The following is a 21,360-nucleotide window of genomic DNA, read 5'->3' as shown; positions in this document are numbered from 1 at the left end:
TTGGACTACATGGCATCTTCTTTGTAAGTTTTGCTTTTTTGCAATATACATGTGTTATATGTTTTGGCAGCATGTGAGTGTTTTTCTTACCTGTTTGTTGGGCAGGAAGTTCTGTAGTTCAGAGGGTTTTCTTTTACTGTTGTCCACAATTCTGAGTCTGTTGTGGACAAGATGTCACCGCTTTTTTTTTTTTTTTCTCTCTGTCTGAGTACACAGCTCCTCACCTCCCCTCCACCCTGCTCTGTATTCTAAGGACGCAGGTCTGCACAGGAGAAGGACCTCACAGAGAAGATAAGTGTTATCTTTATGGGGGAGATTTATCAAAACCTGTGCAGAGGAAAACTTGCCCAGTTGCCCATAGCAACCAATCAGATTGCTACTTTCATTTTTCACAGGCCTTCACAAAAATGAAAGCAGCAAGCTGATTGGTTGCTATGGGCAACTGGGCAAGTTTTCCTCTGCACAGGTTTTGATAAATCTCCCCCTATATGTGAAGGGGGAGGAGGGGGGGGGGAGACTGCTGAATGACACATGCTGGGAGTTGTTGTCCCTGTTGTGTGTGTGTATATGCTAGTGTTTACAAACCAGTGTGCCTCCAGCTGTTGCAAAACTACAACTCCCAGCATGCCCTGACATACTTTGGGCATGCTGGGAGTTGTAGATTTGCAACAGCTGGAGGTACACAGGTTGGGAAACACTGTTCTAGCCTATTCAGCATACACATCATGTTACACCAGTGTTTCCCAACCAGTGTGCCTCCAGCTGTTGCAAAACTAAAACTCCTAGCATGCCCAAAGGCTGTCAGGGCATGCTGGGAGTTGTAGTTTTGCAACACCTGGAGGCACCCTGGTTGGGAAACACTGGTGTAGGCCCTACAGAGGTGTGGTGAACTACAACCCCCAGGAGACTACAGAGGCAGCATGCTGGTGTTATACCACAGACTGAAGACTCCTGAATGACACATGCTGGGAGTTGTAGTCCCTTTTGTGTATGTGTATGACAGTGTGTCCCAACCAAGGCTGATTATATTAGTGTGCTGTGTATAAGGGGGCTGACCCGGGAAAATAGTAGGGTGGGTAAAGGGCGAAAAAAAAAAAAAAAGGAGCCACCCCAAACCAGCAAGGCATGTGGCATGCTGGGATTTGTAGTTTTCAGAACAGCAAGAAACAGGAAATAGAAGCAAAGATAGGAAAACAAAGTCGGGGATAAAAAGACAACAAAGAACGGAAATAGAGTAGGCTAAACAACAAGAATAGAAATGAAACAAAACAAATAGGGTAAGTCAAAAACGGAAAAACAAGTTGACCACCGGAGTACCCCTTTAAGAGACGCAATCACTGTCCCCCCTAAACAAATTGGCCACCCTGCAACATGTATGTGGAGGTCCAATCCGTTTGCTCACATGTCGGAGGTCCTCTCACCTGGTCCTTGTGGGTCACGGCTCCAATCTGCTTATAGAGTCTGCTGAGCCAGGCTCTACTAGCAGATCACCAATAACACTGAGTAATGCTATGCAAAAGCGAAGCATTACTCAGTGTAAGGCTGGGTTCACACTACATTTTCAACTACGGTTCCCGCATACGTTTTCTATCAAAAACCGTAAGGGAAAAAAACGGATGGAACAATATGGGAAAAAGTAAACCGTATGCGTTTTTAAACAGTATAGTGTTTTTAAAAGTGCATACTGTTCCGTCCGTTTTTATTTTTTTTAAAACATACGTTTTTTAAAATTCTGTCCATTTTTAATGGGAGGGGTCTTGGGTGGGGACTTTAGGATGCAAATGCGCATGTGCAAAGAAAAACGCATACGTTTTTGCCGTATGGAACCGTATACATGTGCGTTTCCCATTGACGTCCATGTTAAAAAAAAAGGTATGCGGTTGCAATACGGTTTTAAAACTGGAGTCAAAACCGTGGTCAAACACGGTTTGGAGAACTGTTTAAAAACGTATTGCAAGCAAACCGTCCGCAACCGTATGCATCAGGGTGCATACGGTTTGCAATGCTTTGCCTATGTTTACGGTTTTCAATATTGTTCCATAAGTTTTCACTAATGAAAACGTATGCGGGAACCGTGGTTGAAAAACGTAGTGTGAACCCAGCCTTAGGAATCTGAAGATTGCATGTAAAAATTCCCTATGGGGGACCTAAAAAAGGGAAAGTAAACTAAGAAACAATGTTGTTGTTTTTTTATTTTTAAAGTCCCTCCCTTAATAAAGATTTAAATAATTCCCTTTTTCTATTTTTAACATAAAAATAAATAAAAAACCCTGCCTTTTTGGTATTACTGCATGTGAAAATATTCTAAATATCCAAACTATTGAAAAATATAATGTTTATGATCCCATATGGTGAACGGCATAAATGTAAAATAATGCCAATGTCCACATCACAACCCAGAATAAATTGAATATAAAAGTCATCAAAAAGGCTTTTATGTGCAAAAGTGGTACTGATGAACACTACAGATTATGGCACAAAAAAATTAGCCAACATAAGCCCTGTATAGGCAAAATGAAAAAAAAATTATAGGGGTCAGAATACAATTAAAAAAATGCTTCACTTTTTTTTTTTTACATGTAAGCATGGGTATCATTTTAATCATATTGACCCACAGAATAAAGATGGCATATCATTTTTACCATAAAGTGCACTCCAAATAAACGAAATCCCCCAAAAGTTGCAAAATTGTGTTTTTCTTTTCAATTTCCCTCACAAATTATATTTTTTTTGGTTGTGCCATAGATTTTATAGTAAAACTAGCTGAGTACCCGGCGTTGCCCGGTTTTTACATTCTAATCTTTGTTGGGGAGGAAAATAAACAAAGGAGGAAGCTTTTGACTTCATATTCCGTCCTCATATATTGTTGTCATATCCCAACCCCATATCCTGTCCTCATATCCCGACCTCCTATCCCGTCATCCTATCCTGTCCTCCTATCCTGACCTCCCATCCCGTCCTCCTATCCCGTCCTCCTATCCCGACCTCCTATCCAGTCCTCGTATCCCGACCTCCTATCCCGTCCTCCTATCCCGTCCTCCTATCCTGTCCTCCTATCCCGACCTCCTATTACGACCTCCTATCCCGTCCTCCTATCCCGTCCTCCTATCTCGATCTCCTATCCCATCCTCCTATCCCGTCCTCCTATCCCGTCCTCCTATCCCGGTCCTCCTATCCAGTCCATCTATGCCGTCCTCCTATCCCGTCCTCCTATCCCGTCCTCCTATCTCGATCTCCTATCCCATCCTCCTATCTCGACCTCCTATCCCGTCCTCCTATCCCGGTCCTCCTATCCAGTCCATCTATCCCGTCCTTCTATCCGGTCCTCCTATCCGGTCCTCCTAAATCACCTATCCCATGTTGGTTGTTGACATATAAGTAACATATGTGCCAAGTTTCATGTTAATATCTTAAGCCGTTTGGAAGTTTTTGTGGAACATACACACACATACACACACACATTGAGTTTTATATATATAGATGAGTGATGTCATTACAAAGTACAATTGATCATGCAAAAACAAGCCTCATATGGGTCTGTGGATGACGAAATTAGTTATAGCTCTTAGAAAGCGAGGAGGAAATCAAAATGCAAAGAAATGTAAACTTTGTGTCTTCAAGGCCAAATTGGGCTGTGTTCTTAATTCTATGAAGGTTTTGTTACAGTTTGTTATCAGAAAGGTAATTTGTTACATTATGTACTATTGAGTGACAGTCCCCCAGGACCGCTACCATTACATTAGGAATGCAGACGCCCTCTACCACTTTAACAGGTTAATGGCTGCTGGGAGTAGATGTGCTGAGACAGTCACGTCTGCTAGAATACACCAGACCCTCTGCTGCCCACCAATGAGGAGCAGAACAGCCACTACTGTGGAGTCGGACTGTGATGGTAACTAACTTCGGTCAGGGCCTACTGCCATATAGGGGCTGTACAGGAGGGCTAGTAATCTCTACAGTGGGCATTATTACTGTTTGGGGCACTTTAGGTGCTGGAAAAGTGCAGAGCCTAAAATGTTTGTCTTGCAGGTTCTGTGGAGACAAGTTCAGTCTGGAATGAATCGTCGTGACATTCTGGGCCAGATGGAGAAGAAAAAGGAAAGTAACTGTTGCTGATCAGAGAAGATGTCCCACGTGCGAGTCACCTGATGTAACTGTATGTAATCGCTTATGTGGTAACGGGGTGTGATGAGGGCAGATGTTGTTACCCTAGGGGCAGATGGCATTAACCCCTTTTATTTGTGTCGCCAGGGCGTGGTTTATCCTCGATACCACCTGAAGGTTTACCGCTGGATACTGGGCTAGGCACTGGGGCAATAATGACTCTGATGCCAAGTTACGGATAACGGTAGCCTTACTGAGGGTAGACAGATGGTAAAATTTATACAGTTCAGCAAGGGCCCTCAGAGGTGACCAGTGACCAGTAATTACTTAACTCTTGAGTCTCTAGTGTTATCCTAGCTGTACTTTCCTGTAAACTCACAGAGGGATAGATAAATAGAATGATAAACCTTATTTTTAGCACTGGGGTGGTAGGTGTGAGTGAACGGAGGCTCCACTCCGTCTAAAGCAGCATCCAACATAAGAAGTAATTCACACTTGACAACCATATGCGTTTTTAAGAAATGCTTTTAGTAGTTTCAACTTCTTAGTAAAAAATCAGAGCAATCTCCATTATTTGCAAGTACAAAGGTACAAAAGTTACTTCACCCACAGTGCTCACTAATAAACGTCCGACAATCCTGATCCAGCAGCTGGTGTAGTTTCACCCTTTAACAGGCATATCGGAGCTGGTCTTCCTTCCCCTCAGGAAGGGGTAGACAAGTGACCCTATCGTACACCCATTACATAGCCTTCATCTCTCGCGAGAGCTCATTTCTGGAAGTGAGAGATTTCATATTAAAATATAGGCACATACATGCTTCATAATTAAAAATATTCCATCATAGCAACTTACAGGAAAACTGAAAAATTGCATAACTCTTTGAGCCCATCTGGACTCAGCGAGTTTAAAGTTTCTATCCAATACACTTCTCGTTGTAGTAATTTTCTTTTAATTTTCTTTTCCGTGTCACCTTCTATCTCTTCAATAACCAACCAACGTAATTCACTTACTTGATGACCAAAACATAAAAATGTTTTGTTACTCCTGTTTCACTGAACTTATTCCCTATTTCAATCTGGCTTGAACCTTCCGGATTGCGCATCGATGTTCATTAATCCAACATTTCACATTCCTCATCGTCTGCCCCACATAAACTCGTCCACAAGGACATTTTAACATGTAAACTACATGCTTAGAGTTGCAATTGTACCAGCCTTTTACAGGAATTTTAGAACCTTTTAATGGATGACAAATAATATCAGTTTTTATAATGCTGTTACAATTTTGGCAACTCAAACATTGGAACGTTCCTTTCTTTTTTGCACATAAAAATGACTGTTTGGTTTTTCTTTTTTTTTTTTCTTTCATGTCTGCACGTGCCGAAAAATTTGCCAATGATTTACCTTTCTTGTAAATAAATCTTGGTGGCTTTTCAATTTTTTTTCCATATTTGGGGTCTGCATGTAACAGTCCCCAATATTTATTTACAGTCTTTTTTATTAATTGTGCATGGCAATCATATGTAGACATGAAAGAAAAATTTCTCTCTTCTTTCCTTTTTTATTTTTACCTTTCTTTTGTCTCAGTTTTTCCCTTGGTATTTTTTTAACTTCTTCTCCTACTCTCCTTACTTTTTTCTCTTCATAACCTCGTTTAACAAATTTCTGTATTAACATTTCTTTATTTTTCACATAATCCTCATCTTTACTACATATTCGCTTTGCTCTTATGAATTGTCCTTTCAGTATTCCATTGAATGTTTGTGGTGCAACCTGACTCTGTCTCAAAAGAACATTATTTCTGTCTGCTTCTTTTTTATATAATGTAGACAGGGCCGGATTAAGAGCATCATGGGCCTGGTGCTGAGAATTTTGAGGGGCCAACAAGTGGCCACGACCCGACAGCTGGTATGCGGATATTTCTCCTGGCAGAACTATTTGGCTATTTTGGTTTTTCAGTTTATATCCAGAAGATTGAAGTCTTCCACAATGATAACTTCTCCTTTCATTGTCATTTTAGCTATTTCCTCAACTAGTAGATCATCTAAGTTTCAACTTGGCCAGGTGGTCTATATATCACACCTACACGAGTTGCTGCATGATAACCAAACTGCAACATAACCCAAACTGACTCTATGTTGGCCTCACTAACTTGTATTAGGTTAGATTTTATGCTATCTTTCACATACATGGCCACTCCTCCTCCTTTCTTGCCTTCTCTGTCTCTTCTGTATAAAGAGTACCCTGGTATGGTTATGTCCCAGTCATTACTTTCATTAAACCATGTCTTAGTAACAGCCACTAAATCTACATTCTCAGATGCCATTATTGACCCAAGTTCATTGATTTTATTACCTAAAATTACCGAGCATTTGTAGACAGGACTCTGAGGTTGTCAATTCATAACCTCTGTGCTACTGACATGTTCTGGCAGTGTTTCAGGGGGCAATGCAAGGAGGAATTTAATGACATACATTTTATCACCATCATAGTGTTACTGACCAAAGCCTGTATACTGAGACCAAAATTACCAATAATACCAGTATACAAGGAGGAATATGATCACCCTACATATCACCATCATATTGTTAGTGACCAAATCATAAATACCAGGGCCACTATTACCAATAATGACAGTATACGTGAAACCAATTATACCACTACACAAAGACTGAATAATATCACAATACTGAATAAAAACCACTATACACAGACTAACAATACCAATAATAGCAGTAATCAAATAATACGAGGGCCAAATTATATCAGAAACACAGTAAACATCAGTGACTGACTAATGCACTGTACTGTTACTATAATGTCTCCGCTGTCTCGTTGACACAGCTTCACATCAAGTTTATACTGAATCTCAAGGAAAGACACGCTGGTTTGCTTAACTGATGTAATCTTTACTGAGATATAATGAACACGGTAAAACTGTAAAACAAACATATGAAAGACAAATATAAGCATGGCTATTCAAGTGCCTTACATTATGCATAGCTAATACATAGATAGGGTCTAACATGTGCTCACTTACTACACACTGAAAACACACATTATCTATCTACAAATGCCTAGGATCTCTATACACAAGGTAACTAGCAATTCCTTACTCACAGGCTTTGGTATTTATCAGATTTGCTGTCTGTATTAGCTTCAAGAAGTCCTGTGGATCTTATCACTGTGGTAGCTGGAGCTGGAATGAATGAGACGTGTCGGGGCTAGCCCTAGGCTTTAGAGAGAAGGCCCGCCTCTAGGCTTCAAGAAAATGGAGGGTCTTAAAGGGACAGACCCTGCTGAGTGCCAAGCATGTAAAATACATTGCGAAGGCAGCACACTCCCCACCTGGCATACTTTTTGTTATGCCACTAACCCTTGGACAGAAGTAAAACTACTTCAGAAATTGGCCTTGCATACACTTTGGGAATGCCCTGTCTAACAATTCTAACTTCAACCTTTCTAACTCTAGCATCACTACCGAGGATCAGTCCCCACAATGAGTCCAATAGGCCACTCGTTCCTGTGGGCCTGAGAGTCTTTCAGTAAAACAACATCTCCAACTTGTAAATTGGGCTTGTCATCTTGCCATTTCTTGTGTGGCTGGAGTGTCACCAGGTATTCCTGTCTCCACCTCTTCCAGAAAATGTCCGCAAGACTTTGAACTTGTTTCCATTGCTTGGTGTACAAGTCCTTGAGGTCAAAGTCTCCTGTGGGAGCTGTCACTGGTTCCATCTTCTGAGTCAACAGCATTGCGGGTGTCAAGACTGCCGGCATCTCCGGATCTGTGGACACAGGAACCAAAGGTCTGGCTTTCATAATGGCCATGACTTCAGCCATTAGCGTAGTCAAAGCTTCATGTGTGAGGCGAGTAGACCCAACCTTCAGGAGCATGGCATCCAGAATGCGACGAGCTACTCCTATCATCCTCTCCCAGGCTCCTCCCATATGCAATGCGTGAGGAGGATTAAAAGTCCAAGTGCATCCTTGGTTTTGAAGATAGGAACCTGTTTCAGAGTCTGTAGAAATGATCTTCAACTCTTTGCAAGCCCCAATAAAGTTTGTGCCACGGTCTGAACGAATCAATTTTGCTGGTCCTCGGATAGAGAAGAATCTTCTCAAGGCATTGATGAAACTTGAAGTGGATAAAGATTCAATCACTTCAATGTGAACTGCTCTGGTACTCAGGCAGGAGAACAGAACAGCCCAACGTTTACTCTCGGCACTGCATCCTCTGGTCTTGCGAGAAGAGATGTTCCAAGGGCCAAAAACGTCTAGACCTACGTGAGTGAATGGAGGAGCTGAAGAAAGTCTGTCCGCAGGTAAGTTTGACATCTTCTGAACTTCAAGTTTCCCTCTAATCTTCTTGCAGGTCACGCATTTGCTGATCACACAGGAGACTAGTCTCTTACCTCCTATGATCCACAACCCTGCTGACCGTACCGCTCCTTCAGTGAAGTGTCGACCTTGATGTGCGACTTGCTCGTGATAATGTCTCACCAGAAGAAGAGCGATGTGATGATTTTTGGGTATGATGAAGGGATGTCTCTCTTGGATAGTTGTATCTGCTGCCGACAAGCGACCTCCAATTCTTAACACTCCATCTTTGTCGAGGATAGGGTTCAACTTCTTTAGCAAATTGTGTCGAGAAACCTCTTCCTTTTTCATAAGGATTTGGATTTCTTCTTTAAAGACTTCCTGCTGGATGCATCTGATGATCGTGACCTTGGCTTGTTCAAGGTGGTCATTGCTATGCTGATCAGTATTGGTAGCTCTGCAGGAGGATCTGGCTAGACAGATAAGTTTTCCGATTGCACGGGTCAGCGACTTCCAGCTGGAAAACCTTTTAAATCTATGGGCGCCCAGACTGTCTCTTGTAACTAAAGTCCTACATACTGCAACTTGAGGTCTTACCTCTTTGTCTTGATCTGGTTCTACGAGCTGAAAGGTCTCTACCTGAGTAGTTTCTTTGGTTTCTGGTTTACGAAGAAAGGATGGACCTACGAACCAGTTAGTTTGCTTGAGTGCAGTGGCTGGCACCAATCTTGTCCCATGATCAGCTGGGTTCTTGTCTGTGCTGATGTGATGTCACTGTTCTGGACTTGTAGACTTTCTGATAAGTGCCGCTCTGTTGGCCACGTATGTATAAAATCTTCTTGAAGCGTTGTGAATATGTCCTAACACAATCTTGCTGTCTGTATAAAAGTTCACTGCATGGATCTCAATGTCCAGTTCTGTTGTAATCATGTCTGCCATCTCTACAGCTAAGACAGCAGCACAAAATTCTAGACGTGGGACAGTGTGAGCCGGTCTGGGATCCAGCTTAGATTTTCCCATGAGGAACCCGACATGGCTTTGTCCCTCAGTGTCTATTACCCTAAGGTAGACGACAGATGCGATAGCCATAGTGGAGGCGTCAGAGAATATGCATATTTCTCTTCTCTTTGTAGCAGACAAGGAAACAGATACGTATGGTCTAGGGATGTTGAGTTGTTCAAGCTCTAACAATGAGTCTTTCCACAACTTCCACTGCATTTCCTTCTCTTCAGGTAGAGGTACGTCCCAGTCACTTTGTTCTTGCTCAGTAGTGATCTGTCTCAAAAGAGCTTTACCTTGCATAATGATGGGTGCTACGAACCCCAGGGGGTCGTAAAGACTGTTGACTGTAGATAGGACACCTCTTTTTGTGAATGGCTTCTCTTCTCTGGAGACCCTGAAGGCGAAACTGTCAGTCTTCAGGTCCCAACTAATCCCAAGACTTCTTTGCAAGGGTGGTGATTCTGTTCTTAGATCCAAGTCTTTGAGGTCTTTAGCACGGTCTTCCATTGGAAATGCTTCCATGACTCTGTTGCTGTTGGAAGCTACCTTGTTCAGTCTTATGTTGGATTCTGCCAACATTTCTCTTGTACTTTTCAGGACGTTGATAGCTTCTTCGTTGCTGGAGAAAGAAGCAAGTCTATCATCTACGTAGAAGTTCTTCATGACGAACTGTGTGGCTTCTTGACCATGTCTTTCACCTTGCTGTGCTGCTCGTCTCAGGTTGTAGATAGCTACAGGTGGAGAAGGGCTGTTTCCAAACACATGTACCTTCATCCTGTACTCTGTGATTTCTTTGTTAAAGTCATTGTCTGCATACCACAGGAACCTTGAGTAGTCCCTGTGATCTTCACGAACAAGGAAACAGTAGAACATCTGTTGTACGTCTGCTGTCACTGCTACAAGTTCTTTTCTGAACCTGATGAGTACTCCAAGGAGTGTATTGTTCAGGTCAGGTCCGCTGAGAAGGACATCATTTAGTGAGATGCCTTTGTGCTTCGCACTAGAGTCAAATACTACACGTATCTGACCTGGTTTCTGAGGGTGGTACATCCCCAAATATTGGTAAGTACCAGTGCTCTTGGTTCTCTTGTAGTGGTGGTGCCCTTTCAGCTTGATTGTTGTCAAATATCTTCTGCATGAAGGCTTGGAAGTGTTTTTTCATATTTGGCTTTCTTTGTAGCATGTGCTGCAACGAAGTGAAGCGTTTCTCTGCTTGTACCCTGTTGTCTGGAAGGCGATGGCGTGGTGACCAGAAGGGTAGAGGGGCTACCCAGCTGCCTGATTTGTCTCTGAAGACTTCTCTGTCCATGATCTCAAGGAAGAGAGTGTCTTCCACAGAGGGTGCTGGCTTGTCTTCGTCTCGTGTTCTTTCAAACACCTTACAGCTCAGTTCATCTGTATCTCCAGTTGAGGCTAAGTCTTCCATGCACCTCTGGATACTCTGATGATGTGTTAGGTTAACAAGTCTCTCTTTAATGTGTAGACTGTTGGTACATGGTCAAAGACAAGATGTACGACCATTCTGTAACAGATGTGTTCTGTAGACATTCACCTTTTCTGGTTTCTGGAGTCCGTCTAGACATACTTCTCCAATGATGACCCATCCGAGATCAAGGCATTGTGCAAAAGGTGCTTTGTGTGGCCCATTGTACTGTTCTCTGACTTGGTGCACTCTGAGGATATCTCTCTCAAGTAGAAGGATGATTGCAGCATCTGGATCTAGTGCTGGTATCTAGTCTGCTATTCGCACCAGATGGGGGTGATAACGAGCAACTTCGGGTGTGGGGATCTATGACCTGTCGTCTGGTATCTCATTACATTCTATGAGGGTAGCAAGACTCACATTTGTCTTTCCATCTAATGACTCAATGATGTAGTTGTTTGCTCTTTTCCCTGTTGTCTCTACAACTCCAGAACAAGTCTTCAGGGTGTATGGAGTTGGACTTCCTTTGTCACCGAAGAGGTCAAAGAACTCTGTTTTTGCCAGAGATCTGTTACTCTGTTAATCCAAGACTGTGTACATCTTGATTGCTTTTTCTCTGAAGCCTGCAGGATACACCTTGACTAAGCATATCTTGGAACATGATCTGGGACGGCCCTGCTCTGTACAGATCTCAGTGCACTTTGAGGTTACTGCTGGCGTTGTACTCTCACCTTGCTCCCCACCATGATCTTCTTGAATTGCTGGAACTTCTTGTTTCCATGGTGGTGGTCCTGGGTGTAGTGCTGACAGGTGTTTGTCACTGTTGCACTCTGTGCATTGTATTGTTTTTGTACAGTCTTTTGCAAGATGCTGAATTGAAGCGCAACATCTGAAACAAATGTGATTGTCTTTGAGGTAAGCTTTGCGCTCTTCTAATGTCTTACTTCTGAAACTTCGACATTTTCTTAGTGGATGAGGCTTGTTGTGGATTAGACATATTTTGTCTGGCTCCTCAACTTTCTTACTTGTGTTGTCTTCCTGATTGACAGCAGACTCAGGCGAGACTTCTGTCTTCCGTACAGAAACTGTTGCTCTGCGTTCTTTGTAAGGCATTGGATGTTTTTGCTCTACCTTTGGGGAGCTTGCATTTCTCTTGTTCAGGAAAGCAAAGCTTGGATCATTGCGTGTTTCAGCTTGGTCTACAATGAATTCAGCAAGGAAGGCGAACGGTGGAAATGCGACTCGATGATCTTTCTTGTATCTTGATGCTTGAGTGACCGACCCTTCTTGCAAGTTGAAAGGAAGTTTCTCGATTATGGGATCAACTCCACGTGCTGTATCTAAGTATGAGAGACCTGGCAGATATCCACTAGACTTAGCGGCTTCTATTTCTAAGAGTAGGTCCCCAAACCCTCTCAGCTTTTGATTGTCTTTGTTTGTCATTCTTGGATAGTTTTCTATCCTCTTCAGAAGAGCATCTTCAATCACTTCAGGTGACCCATAGAAGTGTTCTAGTCTCTTCCACACCATTGCAAGTCCTGCTGCTGCATCATGAACATGTACTGATCTGATTCTTTGGGCTTGCTCAGTGGACTCTGGTCCTAGCCATTTGACGAGCAGATCAAGCTTTTCTCTGTCTGTCAGATCTAAGTCTTGGGTACCGCTTAGGAAAGATGACTTCCAGGCCCAGTAGTTTTCTGGGCGGTCGTCGAATTTCATTAGACCAGCGTTCACTATCTCACGGCGAATCAGGAATCTTGCTACCTCTGTAGCTCTTGCTACATCTGGTGAATACTTCCTGGGTGTAAACTCAGGGTATGGCTGCGGCTGGTAAGGCTGATGAGGTACTTGACTAAGTCTGCTTTGTTCTCCTCTGTTGTAAGTCTTTCTGCTATAATCCAGACTTGTATTTGCTTGAGGAGGGAGTACATCAGCATCCGTTTGCACTCTTGTCAGGTTGGCAGATTGGTCTCTGAGCATGCGACCACTTGACTTCCTACCCTGAGGTTCTGATTCAGTCTTGCAATGTTGCGTAGAATCAAAGTTGCTTATTGCTGGTGGAGTCAATGATGGTCTTGGTGTGTCATTGAACTGCTGGTCAGTGTACATGATTGCTTGTGACTAAATGTACTCACGGGTAAGTTGGCTTACGTTGAGGGGTGACATCCGGGTTTCTATGTCAGCGAACTGAACTTCAGCAGCCCTTGTGAGAACTTCTGCCTCGGCTAAGGCTGCTGCAGCGTTTTTCTGCTGATGCAGTAAGTGTAAAGATGCTTGCACTTCTGCTTTTCTTCTAAGTGCTTCAGATTCACTTTTTGCTTGTTCTTTCATCAATTCAGCTTCCTGCTTTGCATAGGACGCCATTGCACAAGCTGCCTCTGCTTTCGCTCTTGCCTTAGTTGCTATGGCGCTAGCGGATGACAGGCTGGTGGTGCTTGAGTGTCTAGAACTATGGCGTTTAAATCTTGCTGCATCGGCACTAACCGAAGTTAGATTTGTTTGACTGGACGCTCTAGACAATGTTGTGCACCTAGATCTACTTCTTGGCAAGGTGTCTTCCTCTTTATAGCAGCATTGAGGGTTAACTGTCAGAGTGCTGTTCTCTGGGTTCTACATCTTGATTTAGCTGGCAGCGTAGATAATGATGATGACTGGACACAGCACAGCGGTGTTATAGCACGTGAGAGAATTAGTTTCACTTCCTAGTGCTTCGCGCCCTTACTCCGACACAGACTGCAGCCACAGGATTTATGAGTCTTTTTTACTGCTGCGGACGATTCAAAGCTGATTAACTGCTTCTGATAACATTTTAAAAGCCTTTTTACTATAATGTCTCCGCTGTCTCGTTGACACAGCTTCACATCAAGTTTATACCGAATCTCAAGGAAAGACACGCTGGTTTGCTTAACTGATGTAATCTTTACTGAGATATAATGAACACGGTAAAACTGTAAAACAAACATATGAAACACAAATATAAGCATGGCTATTCAAGTGCCTTACATTATGCATCTCTCTACACAAGGTAACTAGCAATTCCTTACTCACAGGCTTTGGTATTTATCAGATTTGCAGTCTGTATTAGCTTCAAGAAGTCCTGTGGATCTTATCACTGTGGTAGCTGGAGCTGGAATGAATGAGACGTGCCGGGGCTAGCCCTAGGCTTTAGAGAGAAGGCCCGCCTCTAGGCTTCAAGAAAATGGAGGGTCTTAAAGGGACAGACCCTGCTGAGTGCCAAGCATGTAAAATACATTGTGAAGGCAGCACAGTTACCAAATAAAGCCACTGTACACAGACCAGTATTCCCCATGCCAATCCGGAATATGAAAGGAGGTTCAAGCCAGATTGAAATGTGGAATAAGTTCGGTGAAACAGGAGTAGCAAAACAATTTTATGATTTTGGTCATCAAGTAAGTGAATTATGTTGCTTGGTTACTGAAGATATAGAAGGTGACTCGAAAGAGAAAATTAAAAGAAAATTACTACAACAAGAAGTGTATTGGATAGAAACTTTAAATTTGCTGAGTCCAGATGGGCTCAACGAGTTATGCAATTTTTCAGTTTTCCTGTAAGTTGTTGTTAACATCTAACTTAATATTGCTGTGATGGAATATTTTTAATTATGAAGCATGTATGTGCCTATATTTTAATATGAAATCTCTCACTTTCAGAAATGAGCTCTCGCGAGAGATGAATGCAACGTAATGGGTGATGGTTGCACGATAGGGTCACTTGAGAAAGGGGGCGTGTCCTCAGAAACGTCGGAAGTGTCCGGCAAACACTCACCTGTCTACACCTTCGTGAGAGGAAGGAAGACCAGCTCCGATATGCCCCAGGATCAGGATTGTCAGAGGTTTATCAGTGAGCACTGTGGGTGAAGTACCTTTTGTACCTTTGTACTTGCAACTAATGGAGATTACTCCAATTTTGTAGTAAGAAGTTGAAACTACTAAAAGCATTTCTTAAAAACGCATATGGTTGTCAAGTGTGAATTACTTTTTATGTTAGTCACAGAGGGATAGCAAGGACACACAATTCTTTCTATGATCTGCCGCGGTGTCTAGATCAGCTGAGGACACACAAGGAGGGTCCCTACCTTCCTCCTCGGCGTCTGATCATCGCTCAATAGCTCCATACCTGGGATCCAGGCTGGAGCAATGGAGCACCGATAACACTGATCGATGCTATGCTTTGGCAGAACATTGATCAGTATATACAATCAGATGATTGCATGTTATAGTCCCCTATGGGGGCTATAAATTTGTAGAAAAAAAGTTAAAAAAAAGTTAATAAATGTGATATAACCCTTTCCCTAATAAAAGTTTGAATCACCCCCTTTTTTCATTAAAAATAAATAAATATGTAAACAAAAATAAATATAAACATATGTGGTATTGCCACGTGTATAAATGTCTGAACTATAAAAATATAATGTTAATTAAACACAAGGTCAATAGCGTACTCGTAAAAAAAATTCAAGATTCAAAAATTGCGTATTTTTGGTCACTTTGCATACCATAAAAAAATTTATAAAAAGCAATCAAAAAGTCCAATCAAAACAAAAATGGTACAAATAAAAACTTCAGATGTGGGAGGGAAACTGGTAACCTTCAACACATATTTTGGGACTGTCATAACCTGAGACACTTCTGGCTAGAAGTGCAATCTTTAAAGGGGTACTCCGGTGAAAACCTTTTTTCTTTTAAATCAACTTGTGGCAGAAAGTTAAACATATTTGTAAATTACTTCTATTAAAAAAATCTTAATATTTCCTGTACTTATTAGCTGCTGAATACTACAGAGGAAATTCTTTTCTTTTTGGAATGCTCTCTGATGACATCACGAGCACCTTTCTCTCTGCTGACGTTATTATAATAATTACGCTTTATTTATTGTTGTCCTTAGTGGGATTTGAACCCAAGTTCCTAGCACTGCAAGGCAGCAGTGCTAAACACTGAGCCACCATGCTGCCCTTAGCATACATCTGCTATGCACGGTTGCTAAAATGGACAGAGATGTCAGCAGAGAGCACTGTGCTCGTGATGTCATCATTGTTCCAAAAAGAAAGGAATTTCCTCTGTAGCATTCAGCAGCTAATAAGTACTGGCAGAATTAAGATTTTTTAATAGACATAAATAAATATGTTTAACTTTCTGCCACCAGTTGATTTAAAAGAAAAAAGGTTTTCACCGGAGTACCCCTTTAATTAGGAAAATCACAGAAATCCATCTTCCCCTAGATCCAAAAACATACCTTTTGAACCTTATGCCAGCAGGTATACAAAAACATCTGTCGAGACTTATCTTGCACATTTTGACTGCCTCTAAATGCCAGCCAAAAACTGGAGACAAACCAACGTTCCACCTTATCAGGCCCTTTTGGAAAAAAGTAGACACATAAAAAGAATGAAGCATATATCAGCTCTTTCTGTTAATAAAGTGGAGGCCTTTTTGAAGGTATGGCAGTGTTGGGAGGATTACGAAGACTCCTTGAGCTCCGTTACAAGAGCCTGACCTCTCCTTCTCTGTTTTTCCACCGACCACGCATGACTTTCCTTTTCCTTCCTTTTCTTTCTTTAGTTTTTTTCACTATACCTAGTCTTCTTCCATCTTTTCATATCTTACTTTTCTTTGTCCTACTTATTTCTTTTTTATGTATTTGACATGTACTCTTGGAAATTTCCTGCGTCTCTTGGGAAACTAGTTGAGATTTCATATGTAATGACAGTTCTAATTTTGCTACATTATAACTCCTCTTGTGGGCATAAAGTCTTAATGTGCTCCTATCTTAGGACGTTAATTACACAATCCTATACGCCTGATTTTGATGGTTTGCTAACAAGACTGCTCTTGACTTGTTATTGTCTTTTCTACTTTATTATTGTTTTGTATTTCACAAAAACCCCATGAAAACGATAAATAAAACAGTTATATAAAAAAAGAACTTCAGATCATGGCGCAAAAAAAAATGAGCCCTCATACTGCCCTGTATGCGGAAAAATAAAAAAGTTGTAGGGTTCAGAAATGACAATTTTACACATACTAATTTTGGTGCATGTAGTTATAATTTTTTTAAGTAATAAAAATAAAACCTATATTAATTAGGCATACTTGTAACCACATGGACCTAAAGAATAAAGAGGTGTAATTTTTACCAAAAAGTGCACTGCATAGAATCGGAAGCCCTCAAAAGTTACAAAATGGCTTTTTTTTTTTCAAATTTTGCCCCACAAATATTTTTTGTCTGGTTTCGCTGTAGATATTGTGATCAAATGATTGATGTCATTACAAAGTACAATTGGTGGTGCAAAATATAAGCCCTCATATGGGTCTGTAGGTGGAAAATTGAAAGTGTTATGATTTTTAGAAGGTGAGGTAGAAAATACGAAAGTGCAAAAATGAGGGGTTAAGGAGGCATGTGAAGGATTTACCCAAGTTGAGAGAGTCTTTAAGCTACATGGCCCTAATGCCACACAATTTGTTGAAAACAGTGGTAGACTGAATATTAGCTCCTTCGGCAGCCATGAGTTCCCAATGATTATTAAAACCCAGATGGACACTGATGGTGCCCATAGATAGATAGACAGACAAATAGACCGAACTTTCCAAAAGTTAAAACAAATTAACGAGTTTGGGTCGCGATGAAAAGGCTCTTAGCGAACCGACAAGAAATAAGCCACAAAAATGTGTATAACACTGACTAAAAGCTCTAAAGCCATGTATAAAACTGCTAGGTTTGAATTCAAGTAGTTTTCAGGTGGTTTTAGGACATTGAGTTAATGTCTAAGAAAGTGGTAACCCATGGTAACTAACAGCTTGCTTAAAAACATACTGTTCTAGCGGATTTTGCATGCTTTATAACACTAAAATAAAGATGCATAAAATATCCCTTTTCTGTAATTAAACCTAGAAATACACATCATTTTGCCTTAGATGGGTATTCTGTGTTCACCCACAATGTGGAATGTGGAATTATGTTAAACCCAGGTAGAAATATTATATGGTTAAACCAATAAAATGCACATGACTTGGCCTTAGATGGCTGTCATATTTACTCTCAAATGTTTTCAATAAGTATTTATGTTAAAGTGTACCTGTCATCAACAAAGACTTTTTATATAACGTAGATAATATCATTATATGTATATTTGTAATGTACATTGGTTAAAAATGATGTATATTTTTGTCCCTGCAGCTATTGCCTGTGTGTCTCTATAAGGAGTCCAAATACAGGAATGAGGGTGGATAAGCAGGACTCTGTGCACTGAGGACAAGCAGTGCTCTGTGCAGTGAGGCTCTGTGACAGGGTCCTTGCTCACACATGAGTATGACTGACAAGCCAGGAGCCTGCACAGAGCCCTGCTTGTTCTATCCTCACTTCCTGTATTTGGACTCCTCATAGAGACACACAAGCAATAGCTGCAGGGATAGACTTTTTTTTACCCAAAAATATACACATTTTTCAACCAATGTACAGTATATTACAAATATACATATAATGGTTTTATCTACATTATATGAAAAGTTTTTGTTGATGACAGGTACACTTCAAACCCAGGTAGTAATTCTATATGTTTAATTAAGTCCTGAAAATACACATAACTTGGCCTAAAATGCATGTTCTACATTTACAACATTTTAATGCACATTTATGTCAGTCTACTACTTTGCTCAGCTTGCTAGGTATTGTAATGTAATAGCTTTTATAGGCTTGTTTGCAGTGACACTGCTGGCTGGGATTTGTACTGCACCAACTGGACACAGTAATGCAGCTGACAGGAGGGAGGACACTGTCTGAGGTCAGCCCACTGCTCAATGCATTGGTCAGGTTGCTTTCAAATTCTACAGTTTTTAAAAGGCTTTCTGGGTCCCTGTAGTCCCTGTAGTCTCAGTAGTCCCTGCTCACTCTCATATTTCTCTCTTTAAGGGCTTTATCAGCCTTTTAACCCCATCCCTAAGCTGTCTCCTGATTGGTCAGGGAGCTGTATCTCACATAAAAGCAAGCTATGTCTGGATGACTTGGGGTCATGTGATCTTACTAATAGATGCAAGTTATGTTGGACTACCCTGAAGTCATGTCAGTGTTCCTAGTACTTCCTCTATTCATTCAGGCACCAAAACACCATGTGCATCTCATTCCTTCTGTTACTATTACTGCTGTTGGCAGGCTCATGTGGGCCGAGCTTGGCCAAATTGGAAAGCTCGGATAGCTGCAGTCACCCTAAAGTTCTGGCTCAGATCACTCATCTCTAGTTATTCTGTCTTAGTCAATGAAAGGGTAGCTGCAAATGATAGGTTATCCACTAATGAAATGATTAAGACTACCATAAATACATGATAAAATGAATAGAATGATAAATATGGAGATAGCACTTGTAAAGTATTTTCTTCTTTTCTTTAGGTTTGTCTTAAGAAATCTAATGGATCAGCTCAACCAAACAACAGTTAAGTCATTCATCCTGCTTGGTCTTTCTAGCATACCCCATCTTCAGGCAATATACTTTCTGCTATTCTTGATTATATATACCATCACACTGTCAGGAAATGTCCTATTAATTGTGGTGGTAAGAGTCAACAGCCAACTACATACCCCTATGTACTTCTTCCTCAGCAACCTCTCATTCGTTGACATCTGTTTCTCCTCCACCGTCGTGCCCAAAATACTTGTGAATACATTGTCTAAAGACAAAAGCATTTCCTTCTTAGGATGTGCCTCTCAGATGTATTTCTCCTTGGCACTGGGAGCTACAGAATGTATAACATTGGCAGTGATGGGCTACGACAGATATGTAGCCATCTGCAACCCTTTACGATATCAGATCATCATGAATAAAAAACTATGTTTATGCCTGGCAGCTTTTTCCTGGACTGTGAGCTTTCTGAATGCCATCATTCATGCTACCTTCACTTTTGAGTTGCCATACTGCAAGTCCAATCATGTTAACCATTTCTTTTGTGAAATGCCCCCACTTTTCATGCTCTCCTGTAGAGACACCTTATTCAATGAAGTGGCTGTATACATCTCAGGGGGAATAATTGCATTGTGCTCATTTTTGTTGACTATAGTTTCCTATTTTCACATAATTACCACCATCTTGAAGATTCATACCTCCAAAGGGAGGTACAAGGCATTCTCCACCTGTGCTTCACACCTTACTGTGGTTTCTCTCTACTATGGAACCATTGTGTTCATGTATTTGCGTCCCCGACACAGTTACTCACCAGATCGGGACAGAGTCATCTCTATACTTTACACAGTGGTGACTCCAATGTTGAATCCTATCATCTACAGTATAAGAAATAAGGATGTCACAGGAACTCTAAAAAAAAAATTCATAAGAAAAGATAAACATTGATCACATCATGTTTTGCCGAGAAATTCCAAAAGTGGTAGAATTTTATGGTGCATTCAGAAGCTACAAAATATTCCCTGGGGTTGTGGTTTGGATTATAGTGCCAAAAATGTAATACCTGTGCATACTAGATAATGGTCAGGATATGAACATGGGACAATATAGTTGTGAGTATAGCCTTTGGCTATTTCGTAAGTGGTCACGCTTTATCAAGGCTTCAGTATCTTCCAATTCTCCCCTCTTCTATACAATTGTAACAAGTTCTGTCACAATATACAAACAAAAGAAAAATTAAACCATCCATATAATGTATAAGTGAAATAAAACAGCAATATGATCCCCATATTTATTAAATATAATGATTAGTATCATATTCCAAATTATTCTACAAAAAATGCACTGAGATTCTCATGATCATTGTGACCCAAAAGACTCAGCACTTCTGTCTTTAAGATTGCGAGTAGGGGGTAAGTAAAAAAAATAACCCTCTCTTTCTCACTCCCAGGCCGCCACTGTTATCACAAATCTCAGGTTCCCACGGTCCTACATTTTTTAAGTTTAGTGACATGACGTCACATGATCCTTATCCAATCAGCAGTTGCAGTGATATCCTGCCTCAGCCTCTGATTGGCTTAGTGGGCTGTCTCTTCTGCTCATCTCCAAAGGCAAGCTTAGAAGAATGGTGAGTTGAGAGCAGGGCCTCATACAAGACATCATGGGGGTCCAAGTGGTGTCCCCCCCAACCCCCCAATCCTGTGGATAGGGGATAAATTATGTTCCCCAGATAACCCCTTTAATAATAAAGAATGACTGTGTCATGAACAGGGAGGGGGGGGGGGGGGAGAAGTGAGCCCTAAGCTGTCCCTAAAAACCACTCTCCCTGCCTACCGTCAACAATGGATCAAAAACAAATGGAACTGTACCAAGTCAGGGAACAAGTCAGGAATATAACAGGAATACAGTAACCAACAAACAGATATATAAATACAGGGCAGGAAATAGCATATTAACGGGTCAGGAAATCAAGAGCACTGTTCACACTGGACTCAGAACAAGAAATACACTAGACACTCCACTCCAATCATGGAGTGACATCAATACCAAAGCCAAATAAGCTCCTAGCCAGCTGCCACTCTTCACCGAGTGATCGGGATACTAGCCT

General features: G+C 41.3%; 2 protein-coding genes across 2 annotated transcripts in view; one reads left to right on the top strand and one right to left on the bottom strand.

Annotated features, from left to right (window-relative positions):
* The window catches only part of LOC130313972 (olfactory receptor 2G3-like), a 79,820-nt gene extending 79,629 nt beyond the window's left edge, over nt 1-191 (bottom strand). The window contains exon 1 of the mRNA XM_056552706.1: nt 91-191. The gene's annotated coding sequence lies outside the window, so the exon portion shown is untranslated. The remainder of the gene's footprint in view (nt 1-90) is intronic.
* A 12,780-nt stretch (nt 192-12,971) lies between these two features.
* Nucleotides 12,972-20,201, top strand: LOC130313971 (olfactory receptor 5V1-like). The gene is made up of 4 exons (XM_056552705.1): nt 12,972-12,983; nt 13,203-13,334; nt 16,402-16,424; nt 19,457-20,201. The coding sequence occupies exons 1-4, from the start codon at nt 12,972-12,974 to the stop codon at nt 20,199-20,201; spliced, it is 912 nt and encodes a 303-aa protein (XP_056408680.1).
* Nucleotides 20,202-21,360: the final 1,159 nt, after the last annotated feature.

Source organism: Hyla sarda, unplaced genomic scaffold, assembly GCF_029499605.1.
Source record: "Hyla sarda isolate aHylSar1 unplaced genomic scaffold, aHylSar1.hap1 scaffold_18, whole genome shotgun sequence".
Taxonomy (NCBI): Eukaryota; Metazoa; Chordata; class Amphibia; order Anura; family Hylidae; genus Hyla; species Hyla sarda.
Note: the sequence above shows the minus strand (reverse complement) of the source record. Positions and strands in the feature narration are given on the sequence as shown.